The 14,804-nt window shown below is 62.9% G+C and overlaps 2 protein-coding genes across 4 annotated transcripts; both read right to left on the bottom strand.

The window, feature by feature from the left end:
• Positions 1–2,553: 2,553 nt before the first annotated feature.
• Positions 2,554–5,414, bottom strand: DKKL1 (dickkopf like acrosomal protein 1). 2 transcript variants are annotated; one of them, XM_075016086.1, is made up of 4 exons: positions 5,279–5,404; positions 4,437–4,568; positions 4,052–4,144; positions 2,554–2,880 (listed from the first exon to the last, which is right to left on the bottom strand). In XM_075016086.1, the coding sequence occupies exons 1-4, from the start codon at positions 5,402–5,404 to the stop codon at positions 2,554–2,556; spliced, it is 678 nt and encodes a 225-aa protein (XP_074872187.1). The 2 variants fall into 2 exon arrangements, 1 of the variants encoding a protein (XP_074872187.1); XR_012648446.1 differs by lacking the exons at positions 2,554–2,880; positions 4,437–4,568 and having other exon boundaries at positions 4,131–4,144; positions 5,279–5,414.
• Positions 5,415–6,882: 1,468 nt separating this feature from the next.
• On the bottom strand, positions 6,883–14,540 carry CD37 (CD37 molecule). Of its 2 annotated transcripts, none has more exons than XM_075016344.1 (9): positions 14,483–14,540; positions 13,530–13,603; positions 12,820–12,892; positions 12,310–12,434; positions 11,674–11,748; positions 11,253–11,357; positions 10,215–10,415; positions 9,519–9,602; positions 6,883–7,514 (listed from the first exon to the last, which is right to left on the bottom strand). In XM_075016344.1, exons 2-9 carry the CDS (start codon positions 13,593–13,595, stop codon positions 7,437–7,439), a joined length of 807 nt encoding a protein of 268 aa, XP_074872445.1. In that variant the 5' UTR covers positions 13,596–13,603; positions 14,483–14,540; the 3' UTR covers positions 6,883–7,436. The 2 variants fall into 2 exon arrangements, with proteins under 2 accessions (XP_074872445.1, XP_074872447.1); XM_075016346.1 differs by lacking the exon at positions 14,483–14,540 and adding an exon at positions 14,254–14,324.
• Positions 14,541–14,804: the final 264 nt, after the last annotated feature.

The following is a 14,804-nucleotide window of genomic DNA, read 5'->3' as shown; positions in this document are numbered from 1 at the left end:
GCTACAACTGGCAGGTGACACCTCTGCCTAAACAAAGAGCAGGGAGGAGCCGAGCTGGGTTTTTGAATCGGGGGCGGCGGTTAGAGGCTAGAAAAAGGGAGAGCTGGAAGGCAGCCAGCCGGAGGAGGGGGAAGCTACACCCCAGAGGGGCACCCCTCGGGGTCTTCTCCCCAGGACAGGTTGGAAGGACTGTCTCTGGCTGCTGTGCTGTTGCTTCTGTGAGAAACTGGACATCTGTTGCCTAATAAACCTGCTGTTGTACCTGCTGAGTGAGAGTCTCTCCTGCCAGCGGACGGGGTGCAGTGCAGGGGGACCCCTAAACCCCATCACAACATCTACTCCAGAAAGGCAGCTGGCGTGGATTGGAAAACAGCTACAAATGGAAACTACACCACTGCAAGAGCGGATTTGCTCTTGGGGTGAGTCACTCACACTGCTAGGCGCATGCGCCTTATGAGACACCGTTGTCACTGCCATTCCCTGATTGTTGGTCTGCCTGCCGCTGCCAACTTGGAGAACACTTCCATACCCAGGATTTCCTTCCTATCGAGGGCAGTCAAATCACCTCTCCATCTCCTGTTTGAGAGGCTAGACATAGCACGCTCCTCCCACCTCTCACTGCAAGGCATTTCTTCCAGCTGTCGGATCATTTTTGTGGCTCTTCTCCGCCCCCCTTGCTGATTTCACAGTGTCGTTTTTAAAACGGGGGCACCCCTAGAACTGGCCTTGGGATTCCAGTAGTCTCTCACCAGATGTAAAAACAGCTTCTACCCACGGCTGCCCAGTTTATCCCCCACAAGAGCTTGAGCCCTCTCTGATGAGCCTTGAAATCTTTGCAGTCCCTCTGTGGAACAGAAGTTCACCTGCCGGTTTTACAGAGACGGCAGCTGAGGCTGGGTAGAACGTGCACGACTGGGAGGCAGAGGTTTGGTTGCTGCTCAGATACAGATTTGGGCATGTCATTAAGGCTCAGCTCTTCCATGGTACCATAGGAAATAGTCTTAAGCGACCGGGGTTATCTGAGAACCTGGTCTCTATGTATCCGTGCAAGCTCAGCTGATCCCTGTTCACCGCAGCAGCTTCCTTGTCTCCCTCACTGATGTGCCCCGTGGCAAGGGAAGCAATCGTAAGGGGGGAGAATTCTGCCTGCTGCAGACAGCTGTACATCAGAGGAAGCCTGCCCTGTGTTTAAAGAACCTGCAGTTCCCCCACTGCCAGCATGACTTCTGCCAGCAGCTCAGAGACTCAGCCTAGGCGCAGGGATACCGCTGAATGCGCTGTGCCGGCTGTTTGTAGGGAGCCCTCCCCTGGGGCAGAGGGACAGCTGCCTCTCGGGTGGGGCACAGCAGCTGTTCATACAGATTTAGGCTGATTTACACTGTCAGAGGACCTGGTTAATTAACACCAACTGGGATCTGGCTCATTTACTGCAGTGGAACCATGGCCCCTTGACAGCAGCTGGGGACGTGTCCCAGGGAGTTTTCTGGTCTTGAAAAGGACCTAGTACAAACAGGCCCTGTCTGCACCAGGAGTGTTTTACTGGTTCTACCCCAGCAAAGTTCCCTCTTACCAGGGTAGCTTATTCCATCCCAAATGAGTGAAACAAGCACAATTTTGCCAATATCACCATCTCCACACTATGGGCTTCTGCTGGCACAGCTCCCAAGGTCAGGGATCATCCCTCTGCATCACCCCAACTGGCAGAGCTGCCCTGTAAACATGCCCTAAGAGGGGTGCACTGACGGGTGAAAACTACAAGGGGGGTGGGAAATCTCTCTGATGAAGAGCATCAGCAACCAACGGTGAGATGAACACAAGGGCAGGGGCTAGAGGCTACAACTGGCAACAAATGCAGATCAGTAATTTTGATCCCCAGGGAGACAAGAGCAGCAGACCCCGAAGGGCCTTTCAGACCGGCCAGGGTCCCTGTGTGGAAGGCGGGGAAGCCAGGCTTGCACAGGTGCCAGATGTCGGTTAGCTCTGGAATGCACAAATGACACTTTGCTTTATGACCGTGGTGGCTCATTGGCAACGTGGAGTGAAGAGCCCTGAGGGAGCCAGGCCTAGCATCAGATCGACTGAGAATCCCAGGAGAGTATCCCCCACGAATGGGACAGCTGGAGGCCTGAGATCAGAGTGGGATGCCACAAGGTGCTGTGGCCTGAGGCCCTGGCACCACCGTTTTACAATCCCGAACCACAGGGTCCTCCAGCTAAACTGAACAGGGTGAACTGAAAACTGAGCGGACAAAATCTGTCAATAACCTGCGGAACTCATTGCCGCTGGCTCATTCTCGAGGGTAAGTGCTGAGCGGACTGGCTAGAGGCAGCTCGTCAGGCCTATTTATCTTCCTTGTCTGTATGGTGCCTAGGGCTCTGGGGCCTGCACAGATCTAGTGGGGTAATTCCTCCAGCCCTCCGTAAAAGCAGCTGAGTTTAGAATTTAGTTTCTCCAATTCACCCCGCCACCAGAGGGATAACTTTTATTGCAGGAGAAGGATCGGCACTTGTGGAGCTGGCAGGGCGTGCCATTGCCTGCCCAAGTCTCGCTTTGCTACAGCTTCCTGAAGAAGAAGAATAAATGGGGCCTCCGTGCACCAGCTTGGTGCTGGGCCAGGCTAATGGGGGGAGCTTTCTTCACAGGGCGGGGGGCTTCCATCAGCCCTTCCCGGATGGCCAGCAGCCTGTGCCTCCTGTCGCTCAGGGATGCGCGGTCCAGCCAGCCAGCGGCAGAAACTTTCCTGGGCCTAACTCTGCGCGGTAAGTGGATGATGAGGAAGGCCAGGTGGGGGCGTGGGATCGGCAGGATGCGTCTCCCTGGGACAGGCTCTGCTTCTGCCCCACCGCCTGCCCCTTCCTCACTGGACTCTGCCTGGCTTCCCTGGAAGAGACACAGGTAAATAGGGAAAGGAGAGAATCATAGAGCACTAGAACTGGAAGGGACCTCGGGAAGTTATCAGGTTCAGTCCCCTGCCCTCCCAGGGCCAGGCACCATCTAGACCTCCCCTAAGAGATGTCCATCTAACCTGTGCTTAAATAGCTCCAGCAATGGAGACTTCACAACTGCTCTCGGCACGAGTGTTCGTGACACTACCTGGAACTGTACTGGTGAGGAGATGCTCGTAGGAAGAGGACATGAGGTTTAGAGCAGTAGGGACTGGGAGCCAGGACTCCTGGGTTCTCTCCCCAGCCCTGGGAGGGAAGGGTGTTCTTGGGGGTTAAAACAGGGGGGCTGGGAGCCATTCTCTGTTTCCAGTCGTGTCCCTGCCTCACTGGGTGTCCTTTGGCCATAGACAGACCCCGCCTTACTCTGTGCCTCAGTTTCCCCTTCCCTGCCACTGGAAGAGTGATGACAGTGATGGTGAGCTGGGGCCCTAGGGCTCCTGCAGCGAGGGTGTCTTCAGCAGCCCAGCCTCGGCTCTCAGCAGCCCAGTCCTAGTTTCCTTTGCTCTGCCACACCGTCCCCTGGCCCAGCACCTGGCTCTGAACGCCTGGCAGGTGGGGCGATACGTTCCTTCCACTGACTTCTTTCTACACCTGGCTGCAGCCCCGAGCCCTGGGTTTCCCGGGAGACTCAGGTGCCAGGCGCCCATGCAAGGAGCCAGGCAGGTGTCCCATGTCTGTAGACACCCAGGGAGCAGGGGCTGGTCAGTGTGCTGAAGGAGCTGGGCATCCAGGGAGAAGGTCCACATGGGGATGGCGGGGGAGGACTGTCTGTAGTAGCTGAGGGAGCTGGGGAAAATCCAGGAGTCCTGGCTTCCAGCCCCTCCTGCTCTAACCACTAGAACCCCCCCGCCCCTCCTCAGAGCCAGGGCAGAACCCAGCAGTCCTTGCACTCTGGCTTGCGAGGGTCTGCCCAGGTTCCCCCGAGGTGGAGCCCTGCTGCAGGGGAGCCGTCTGCCCCACGCCCCGGGGAGTCACTTGGGGTGCAGAGCCGTCCCGGAAGCTGCTCTGGCCCAGAGCGCCAAGGCAGGGTCCCCAGAGCCCTCATCCAGCTGCAGCCAGTGCCGGACTCCAGCAGGGCCCGTCTCAGCCCCCACCTCCGCACGCACCCTCCATCTCTCTGCCAGGCTCCGCTCCCCCAGCTCAACGGAGGTCACCGTCCTGTCGGAGAACAGCACGGCTCCGGTCTCGTTGTCGGTCACCTGCACAGGAATGGGATCGGTTCGGCCCACGCAGGGGCAGGGGACAGCCCCTGGGGACAGCCAGAGCAGCTGGGCAAGGCCAGAGAACAGCCACAGCATGGGACGTCCCAGCCACGCCCCCCCAAGGGTGCTGGGCAGGACATTCCTCCATTGCCGGCAGCTGGGCCGGGAGGTTCTTCCTCGACGAAGGTCCGCACCGATTTCCCGTCCCTGCGGCAGGCACGCTGCTCCCTCAGGAGCTGGACGGCCCTGGGGGAGCCCTGGTAGTCGGGGCGTCACCCCCCCAGCTCACCTTGCTGATCTCCCGGTGGCTGTGCATGGTGGCATTCCCCAGCCTGCGTTGCATCTTCTCCTCCGTGTGGTAGTTGGGGGGGAGCTTGCTGACATCAACAGGGGCCTCAAAGCGCCCCTCCCTCAGCTCTGCCTGTAACACCCCCCTGCACCTGAGTCCTGGGAGCTCTAGCCACCCGCCCAGCTCCCAGCCTCCCAACCACTAGCCCCCACCGTCCTCCCACAGGTGGCAGCTCCTTGCTCTAACCACTGGGCCCCGCTCCCTTCCCAGAGCCGAGAACAGGACTTCAGGGAAATGCCCAGAGAGGTGAACTCAGAGATGCCAAAGGCTGTGAGCGCCAAGACAGATGGATGGACACGTGCGGGAGGCCCCCGCCAGCAAAAACGGGGTAGGGGGCCATAGCTCGGCATGGGCCGGACAGAGACACAGACAGGGCATGTGCGTGGTGGGGACAGACTCAAAGGAGGGGCCATGGGAAGACGGAGCTGCAGGGCCAGGTAGGTGGATGTTGGGGGCTGGAGAGATGGTGGGGGGTGCCTGGGAAGGAGCTGAAGGGATGGCTAAGGGCACCTAGGGGGCAGTGGAGGGGCTTTTGGGGGACAGGGCCCAGAGGGGGGAATAAGGGGCAGGTAGGAGTGACTAGGTGCGGAGGTGTCTCATGGGGGGCAGCGTGGGGGTGGGCGGGGATTCCCTGGGGCAGGCACCAGGGGGCAAGGCTGGGTTGGGGGTTCCCGGTGGGCAACAGGGGGCAAGGCTGGGTTGGGGGTCCCTGGGGCAGGCACCGGGGGGCAGGGCAGGGCTGGGCTGGGGGTCCCTGGGGCGTGGGGGTCATTTAGTCTCACCCGACTGCGCCCCAGTAGGTGCTGGAAGTGGCCCAGCAGGCGGCGGGCAGCAGGCGGCAGGAGGGAGCCCCTGGCCCCAGCCAGCAGCGTGACCAGGGTGCAGAGCAGCAGCCAACGTCCCTGCATCACACCCATCCTGTCCAGCAGCATCAGAGCAGATCTGTGGGGCACAGAGCAGGGGGTAGAGGGCCCCCGCCCTCAGCCTGGCTCCCTTCACCCACACCCCTCCCTCCCTGCCCTAGTCCGGCCGCTGTCCCCAGATCCTCCTCCAGCCACCCACCCCCCAGTCTTCGATCCCCCCTCCCTCCCCTGCTCTGACCTTGCCCCACCTTCGCCCAGCCCGGCCCCACAGTGCTGTGACCCCAGGCGCCTCCTGATCTCCCTTCCCTCCCCCAAATCAACCACATTCTCTCAGCCCACCCAGAGCCCTCCCTGCCCCCCAGCCCTCCCCCACCACCGACCAGCTGCCTTGCAGGGAGCCGTACTGGCCCGTTTCACCAGGGCGCTGATTCAAACCAGGTTCCGATTCCAGAACCAGCCAGGCCTGGGGTGGGCCCTGGATGTGGGCGTGTCGGGGGTGTCCTGCCACTTGTGGGCACTCACCAAGAGGACCCTGGCCGCCCCCAGCCACATCAGCAGCTGGGCAGGGCAGCGGCTTGGGCTCGGCAGCGTGGCAAGGCCAGGCCTGCTGGCTGAGGCGGAGAGCTGTTCCCAGCTCTGTGCCTCAGTTTCCCCTGAGAGCAGGACGAGTGGCCCTGCAAGGAGCAGGCTGTTTGTATTTCGTAGGGTTCACAGATGTGCTCTGCAGGAACAGGGCCGTGCCTGCCGACCTCACAACTGTGGAAAACAGGTCACAGACTGTGGAATAAGCCCTTTGTCAGGAGCTCTGACCTCCCCATAGTGCCCTGTCAAGTGAGGGACAGGATTTGTCTCTCCCCTGCATGGGGAGATCAGACCCACCTCCAGAGGCAGCCCAGGAATGCCGGGATCAGTCCGGCAGCCCCCAACAGCACTGCAGCCCCCCGGCCTCAGGCCCCCCTCATGAAGTTTCAGAGCTGAAATTGACCAACCTAAACCCCTCCCATCCCCCGCCCTGAAACTGACCAACACTGGGGTGCCTTCAGCAGTGCCCTACCCAGGACACCCTTTCCATTTGTGTCCATGTCAGGGCTCCCCATGGCTGGGGGCTGCGGAATCGGTGAACGCCCACGGCCAGGGCGCTGCTACAACTTCCTGCTTCATTACGTGGTGACACAGGTGGCCAGCATGTGCATGTGTGAGGGGATCCTGGAAGGCAAGTGCTGGGTATAGGGGGACCCTTCACGCGGCACTGGGATGTGGCCCCTCTTACGTGGGGCATGGGTATACAGGGACCCCTTGCTGCCCCCCCATATAGCCCCTCTCCACCACCTGCCTCTGCGTGTGGGGGGGGATTATTACACTTGAATGACCATTTAACCAGGGGACCTGCAATCCCCAAAGGGCCCCATTGGGGGCAGTATACACAAGAGGGGCCCCAGCAAGTAGGGCGCAGCCTGGGGCCACGTCCTTCTGACTGTCTTCCAGCATCCTGTGCAAATAACAAAACTGACCAAGTGTTCGGGGTTTGGACTCCAGTTTATGGGTGTGTAGTTTTTATAAAAATTGCAAATTCCTGGGGGAGGCCAGGGGAGGAGGTGTTGGGTCCCAGAGAAGGATAATATCCCTCTGGCCTGCCAAAGCCAGGGCCCCTGCTCGGGGGAGGGGTAGGTCTGCCCCCCCGGGAGAAGAACATTCAATGACACAAATATTTATGCACCCCATCTTCCCTCCCCTCCCTGACACCCCCCTCCCCAACTACCAGGACCTCTGCCAACCCCGCACCCTGCGTTTTCCCTCCCACCTGCGGCAAACCCCACAAACACAGACCCAGAGAAAATATTCAACAGCTTCCCTGTCCCTACGCCACTGCCCGGAAGCATGAGCACAGCTCAGGCCAGGGCGAGGCAGCGGAGACACAACACGTCAAGGTCGGGTGAATAGACTGGGGCTCTGCCCGCTACCAAGAACACTGAGACAGGGAAAGAAAGCTGCTTCAGCCCACGCTGGACGGGCACAGTTGGGGGGCAGGGGCTCACGCCCATCCGATCTCCCTCCACCCCCTAGGGCAGGAAGGTTCCTAGGAGTATCGGGTCAGCTTGTCGTAGTTCTGGCCCATGTTTCTAAACAGAAACATCGATAACATCATGAGACAGAGCTGGGGGGGAAGAGAGAGACAGAATTACTGGAGGGATCCCAGTGCTCACACCAACCATCCCACCACTCCCATCCACATCCCCCAAGACCAGGGGGAGTTACTGTGGGGATTCGACTTCGCCGGAGCACCAACCATCCCACTTCTCCCATCTACACCCCTGCAGAGCTGGGGAGAGTTACTGTGGGGATCCCACGTCTACCGCAAACCCTCCCACTTCTCCTAGCCGTACCGCTGGAGAGCTAGTGGGAGGTTTACTGCAAGGATCCGAGTTCTACCACCAACCACCCCACCACTCCCATCCACACCTCAGAGAGCTGGGGGCGGTTTTATCGGTGGGATCCCACTTCTACCATCAACCACCCCACCACTCCCATCTACACCCCCAGAAAGCTGGGGGGCATTACTGAGGGGATCCCACTCCTGCCACCAAGCAGCCCACCACTCCCATCCACACCCCTGGAAAAGAGGGAGGTTTTACTGTGGGAATCCCATGCCTGGCACCAGCCATCCCCTGACAAGCTAGGGCAGAATCCATGGAAGGAGCCCTCCTCTCCTGCCAATCATCCCTGGCACAGCTGGAGAGCCAACTGTGGGATCCCACTGCTATTACCAATCACCCCACAGAGCTGTGGAGAGAACTGAGAGAGCCCCCCCTCAGGGCTCCCTGCAAGTGGAGTCAGGTTGACCCCCTGTAATGTAACCACACTCCCCTGCGAAAAGACCCCTGACCTCATCCATGGGGGGAAAGCATCAGATAGGGGCTGGGAAGAGGCTCATGGGGGCAGGTGAAGGGGGTGGACACAGCCCAAGTGATTTGGGGTTCAATTCCACAGCTGTGTTAACTCCCTGAAATGAGCCTGACCGCCGGCCCACTCCCTGCAGCACAGCACCCCCTAGTGCTGCCAGGTGGGGAAAGCAGCCCCCAGAATAACCACCTCTCCTAAATCCTCCTCCTTTCCACAGACGAACGCTTTATTAGGGGACACAGGGGGCCCCTGCAGCTCTCAGGCGATGCGCTGCTGACCCCCCCAGCGATCGGCCAGGCCCCTGGGCTGGGGGCTGCCTGGGAGCCGCCATGTGTCCTGCTCCGGCCCTTGGAGGGCGCCGAACGATTCCTCTCGGAGCAGGGAAAACGCCATGGACATGGCATGGATCTGGGGGGGAGGAGACGGGGCTGATGGGGGGCTCTGAGCTAGCCTCCTCCCCCGGGCTCCCCTCCTCCCTGCCCTCCCCCAGGGATAAGTTACCTTGCCAGGACTCCTGCTGCATGGAAGGGAAGAAAGGGTTCATGGGGTCAGAGGCCCGGGTGGGGGCGGGGGGAGGAAGGTGCATGCCTCAGAGAGGGGATGTCCCAGGACACAGACAGACATGCAGTAGCACCTGGGTGCCACATGCCAGCAGGGGGACGCACACACCAGGCCCACAGCCGGCCACGTGCACAAGCCCCTTATGTGCACAAACAAATGGGAAGACGAGCACAAGCCCCCCCACGCACTGATGTGCAAACCCATGCAAGACCCCTGCACCCCAAGACACCTGCACAAGGCCCATCTGCAGGGCTGGGGGGGGAACAGGTGTGCCCCAACACATGCAGAAATGCACAAACGTCTCGCACGCACCCCAGCACACGTGCGATGCACGTGGCTCCTCGTGCGCACCGGCCTACGTGCACAAGCCCCACCTGCAGAAGTGTGTGTGGGAGCAGGTGTGCTGACCCACACGGGTGCGCAGAGCGGGCGGGGCACAAGCCCCAACACGCCTGCAGCAGGACACAGGCGGAGCCACACTGGGCACACGACGCCCTCGTGTGAGCGCCAGCGCCACCTGCTGGGGAAGAGCAGGATTTTGTGGGAACCACCACAGAGTCTGGTGCAGGGAACGGAGTTGCAAGGCGGGAGGTCCCACAGCCCCCCACAAGCTCAGCTAGGGGTCGGTCCCCCCCCAGCCAGCCCTCTCAGGGCCCCTTAGTGCTGGCCCTGCTTGCCAGGCCCCAGGCCCCGTTACCTCCATCAGGGCGATGCCCAGGCAGATGCCCACAATGCTGATGATGTTGTTGGTCAGCCAGTCCTGAACACTGTGTGCACAGCCCTGATTGGAGGACAGCAGGAAAAGAGGCGGGGTCAAAAGACTGGCTCCACCTACAAAATTCTCTCTCTCCTCAGCACTGCCCACCTCTGCAGCACTGCGAGCTTCCCCCCAGCAGTGCCCCCTGCCGGGGACCCCGCGTGCTGCGAGCTTCCCCCAGCAGTGCCTCCTGCCGGGGACCCCGGGTGCTGCGAGCTTCCCCCAAGCAGTGCCCCCCGCTGGGGACCCCAGGTGCTGCGAGCTTCCCCCACAGCAGCGCCCCTTGCCAGGGACACCGGGTATTGTGAGCTTACCCCAGCAGTGCCTCCTGCCAGGGACCCCGGGTGCTGCGAGCTTCCCTCCAGCAGTGCCCCCTGCCGGGGACCCCGGGTGCTGCGAGCTTCCCCCAGCAGTGCCCCCTGCCGGGGACCCCGGGTGCTGCGAGCTTCCCCCAGCAGTGCCCCCTGCCGGGGACCCCGGGTGCTGCGAGCTTCCCCCAGCAGTGCCCCCTGCCGGGGACCCCGGGTGCTGCGAGCTTCCCCCAGCAGTGCCCCCTGCCGGGGACCCCCGGGTGCTGCGAGCTTCCCCCCCAGCAGTGTCTCCAGCCAGGGATCCAGTGCCCCCAGCAGTACTCACCTGTCTGTAGACTGGCCAGTGCCCCTGGGCCGTGCAGAACCCGGCAGCGGCCTGCGCTGTCGGGGCCTGGGTGGCATTGGTGCTACGCTCATCAGGGCTGGAGCTGTTGCGACAGGAGCAGGGGTACAGGCTGAGGGAGGCATTGTCTTCCACCGGTTTCTCTTCCCAATCTTTGTAGGAATTCCAGCCGCAGCACTGGAGCTGCCAGGAGATGGGGTGTGCATGAGCCAGGACATCGGTGCAACCAGGAGAGGCATGGGGGGTGCACGGGGTGTCCAGGGACGCCTGGGGCCCAGATGGCAAGGCATGGAGAGGCACCCCAGGGGGTCCCTCCCCGCAGCCAGGAACAGGCTGTCGGTGCCAGGGCGCTGCAGGGCCAGGCTGAAGCAGTGCCGAAGGGAGGGGGGAATTGTGTGTTGCTGTGATGGGGTTCAGGGGTCCCCCTGCACTGCACCCCGTCCGCTGGCAGGAGAGACTTCTCACTCAGCAGGTACAACAGAAGGTTTATTAGGCAACAGATGCCCAGTTTCTCACAGAAGCGACAGCACAGCAGCCAGAGACAGTCCTTCCAACCTGTCCTGGGGAGAAGACCCCGAGGGATGCCCCTCTGGGGTGTAGCTTCCCCCTCCTCAGGCTGGCTGCCTTCCAGCTCTCCCTTTTCCTAGCCTCTAACTGCTGCCCCCGATTCAAACCCCTCTCAGCTCCTCCTTGCTCTTTGTTCAGGCAGAGGTGTCACCTGCCAGTTGTAGCCCCAGGGTCATCCTTAGCCACTGGGAGCTGCTGCTTGCCTCCGACATCCAGCCTGACTCACACATGCACTCCCCCCACTCCATCACAGTTGCCTCAGTTTCCCCCATTCCATGCATTAACTCCTCCCATGGGGGAGAAAGGGTTAATGCTGCTCCTTGCACAGCAGGGGTAGGGGCAGTCACTAGCCCAGTGGGTCCCAGAGCTGGGGAGGGGGCCGAGGCTCCATAGCCTGCGACCAGCCCAGCCCAGCTCCAGCTGGGGAGCTGGGCCGAATCCCGGGGCTCTCACCTGCTCCTGAATGAAGTCCCAGCTCTGGTGCCTGTCGCTGGGGGGTCCTCCCACTGGGTAGCTTGAGATCACGTCCTGCACGAATGTGCCCACCTTGGCACCAAGCTGGGAGGTAGGCAGAGAGCACACAGGAGAGGTGACCTTCTGTCAGCTGAACTTGGCGCTAAGAATCCACCCTGGGCGAGCCTCACGCAGCGCTGCGAACTTCCCCCCAGCAGTGCCCCCGGGCGCACCTTGCACGGCGCTGCGAACTTCCCCCCAGCAGTGCCCCCGGGCGAGCCTCACACGATGCTGTGAACTCCTCCCCCCCGCCCCCCCGTGAGATGCTGTGAACTTCCCTCTCGGCAGTGCCCCCAGATGAGCCTCGCGCAGCGCTGCAAACTGCCCCCCCGGCGAGCCTCGCACGGCGCCCCACCCTCACCGTGACACGCTGTGTATACAGCAGGACTCCAATCGTGATCTGGGCAGCGAAGAGGAGAAAGAGGAACCCAAAATACTGGGGACAGGAGGGAGAGAAGGGGGTCAGTGGATCCGCTCAGATTTAGAGCTCCCCCAGCTCCTCTCCCCCAAACCCCATGGGGAAACCAACAGGTGCAGACATCCCATAGCTGACAGGCATCACCCCACAGCCCCCCAGGCACCTGGCCAGGCCCCTCTCCCATGTGCATCAAGGCTGATCCCCACCCTGGAGAGATCAACTTCTCCCACACCTGGGCAGGCCCCTCCCACACCAGGCTCCACCCCCCCCCCCAACCCCAGACAGCTGCAGCACTTCTGCTTTTGTCAGGTTTTCCCCCCACCCGCCCTGCCAGGCCCCGCCCCTTCCAGCACCTGGCAGGATGTGGCTGGGGGGGGGGTGTCACATGATGCCAGGGAAGATGGGAAATTGCACCAGGCCTGTGCTGTGGGGGGAACTTCTCACAGCAGCCCCTGGATGACCCCACCCCTGGAAGCCCATCAGTCCTGGCTCCCACCCCCCTGCTGTAACCACTAGAGATCACTCCCCTCCCAGAGCCCTGCAGCGCACCCAGGTGTCCAGGCTCCCCAGTGCACTTACAAATCCCAGCATACACCTGATCTCCTTGAGGGAGCCCAGGCACCCGAGGAAGCCCAGCAGCATGGTGACGATGCCCACGCCAGACAGGATGTAGGACCAAACCTTCAGGGCGTACATGGAAGAGCCTGCAAGGGGTGTGGGCAGAGCTCAGAGCGAGGCTGGGGGACAGGGGCCACAGGTGGGAGTGGGGGGCACCGGCAGGGGTGGAGGCAGGGCAGGGGACCCGGGCGGGAGTGGGGGGCACTGGCAGGGGGCGTGGGCGGAAGTGGGGGGTGCCGGCAGGGGCTACGGGAGGGAGTGGGGGGCGCTGGCAGGGGTGGGGGCAGGGCAGGGGACCCGGGTGGGAGTTGGGGGTGCTGGCAGGGGTGGGGGCAGGGCAGGGGACCTGGGCGGGAGTTGGGGGCGCTGGCAGGGGACCTGGGCAGGGCAGGGGACCCGGGCAGGAGTGGGGGGTGCCAACAGGGGTGGGGGCAGGGCAGGGGCTGCAGGAGGGAGTTGGGGGGGACTCACTCAGGATGGCAGCGAAGCTGCGCTGGTCAATGAGGATCCAGAGGCCAAAGCTCAGGATGAGGCCGCCCAGGAGCTGCAGCAGGAGAGGGGAAGGGGGTGAGGGGGAAGAGGTGGGAGGGATTTGTCCTGGCTCGGCTGCCCCAGCCTGGGCTTAATAAGCTATTTGGTGCCGGGCCCCAACACAGACATACCTCCCCCTCCCCCACAGGGCGGACCCATCTAGGGTGGGAGGGTGAGAGCAAGATTCCCACCAGCCCCACGGTGCAGCCAACTCCCTGTCAATCCCCCCAGTCCCACCCCTGCAGCCCCTCAAATCTCCAGCCCCCCCAACTCCCCCAGCCCCACAACCCAACCCCCATCAATCCCCCCCAGCCCCACTCCTGCAGCCCCTCAAATCACCCAGCCCCCCATCTCTCCCAGCCCCCCGGCACAACCCCCTATCAATCCCCCCCAGCCCCACCGCTGCAGCCCCTCAAATCACCCAGCGCCCCGGCAGAACCCCCTATCAATCCCCCCCAGCCCCACCCCTGCAGCCCCTCAAATCACCCAGCCCCCCGGCACAACCCCCTATCAATCCCCCCAGCCCCACCCCCACAGCCCCTCAGATCACCCAGCCCCCCGACCCAGCCCCACAGCCCAACCCCCGCAGCCCCCATCTCCCCCAGCCCCTCAAATCACCCAGCCCCCCCGACCCAGCCCCCCGTACTTACGAAGAAGAGGAGGTTGAAGAGGAAGAGGAAGTACTTGGTGACGCTCAGACACCCCTTGGGGGACATGGCTGGGCCTGGGGAAGGGGGTTCGTGCTCAGCTGGAGGCACCGGCCCCTCCGCAGCCCCGGGCTGAGGTCACAAAGCGGGACTGGGGCCCGAGGCAGCCGGGGACGGATGTCAGGCAGCGGCTCTTGCTCGGGGCTGATAAGGCAGCTTCCCCTCCCCCTTCGCCCCCCTGCCTCCCCACATCCTCTGTAGCTCCCCAGACAGGAAACCACGCAGGCCCCACGTGCTCCTAACTCCCCTAGGCTGTGCTCCGCCCCCCCTCCGGTCCCCCATTATCCCCGCCCTCGGCTCCCCCGGCGTCCTTGACTCCCGACGGGCAGCCTCCCAGCCCAGCCCAGCCCCCCATAATCCCCGCCCTGGGCTCCCCCAGCGCCCCTCACTCCAGGCCCGCAGCCCCCCAGCCCTGTCTGTGCCCCTCACCCCCTGTCGTTCCCAGACCTGATCCTGTCTATCTGGACCCTGCCCAGCCGCGTAGCATCAGGCGGACCCAGGCGTCCGGGCGTGGTGGGGAGGAGGAGGGGCGGGCCCCGGGTGCTGTTTGCAGGGTTCAGTGTTCCCCCCAGGGCAGGCAGCTGCGAGACCTGAACTTGGGGCCTGATGGGGTGAGCTGGTGCCCCCCCCCACTCCCCATGGACAGGAGCCCCCCAAACCCCCCTACCTGGGCCAGGGCAGCTCCCCGCTGGGATCCGCTGCAGCCTCCGCTCCCTCCACTGCTGCTTGGGGGTGAGGATGTGGGGGGGGCAGGTCTGGGTTTGCTCCGCCCACCTCCCTAGGCTGCCCCACTATCTTCCCATCCCACCCGGTTCCCAACCATCCTCGGCACCGCCCCGTAGGGCCCCCGATAACACATTGTGCTTCTGCCCCACCCATCCCGGGGGGGCGCTCACCGAAGGGCCCGGCAGCGGCGGGGGGAGGCTCCGCGTCGGTCTGTCCCTCTGCCCCCTCCCCCAGCAAAGTTTCAAAACTTGGACCCGTTTCCACCCCCGCCCCCGCTCACAGCTGATTGGCCCAGGCAGTGCCTGGGCGTTTACACCCCCTACAAAATCCCCCCCCCCCCACCCCCATTTAAGGTGGACCCGCTTAAGGTGGAGTCACATCGCCCTATCGTGAGGCGGGACGGAGCAGAGGATGGGGGAGGTAAGAATGGGGGCGCTGGGGGAGGGGCGAAGGGGGACCATGGAGTGGCGGAGGGGATGGAGGGGGCGCTGG

The sequence above is a fragment of the Carettochelys insculpta genome, chromosome 22 (genome assembly GCF_033958435.1).
Source record: "Carettochelys insculpta isolate YL-2023 chromosome 22, ASM3395843v1, whole genome shotgun sequence".
NCBI lineage: Eukaryota > Metazoa > Chordata > Testudines > Carettochelyidae > Carettochelys > Carettochelys insculpta.
This window is presented reverse-complemented; position numbering and strand designations above follow the sequence as displayed.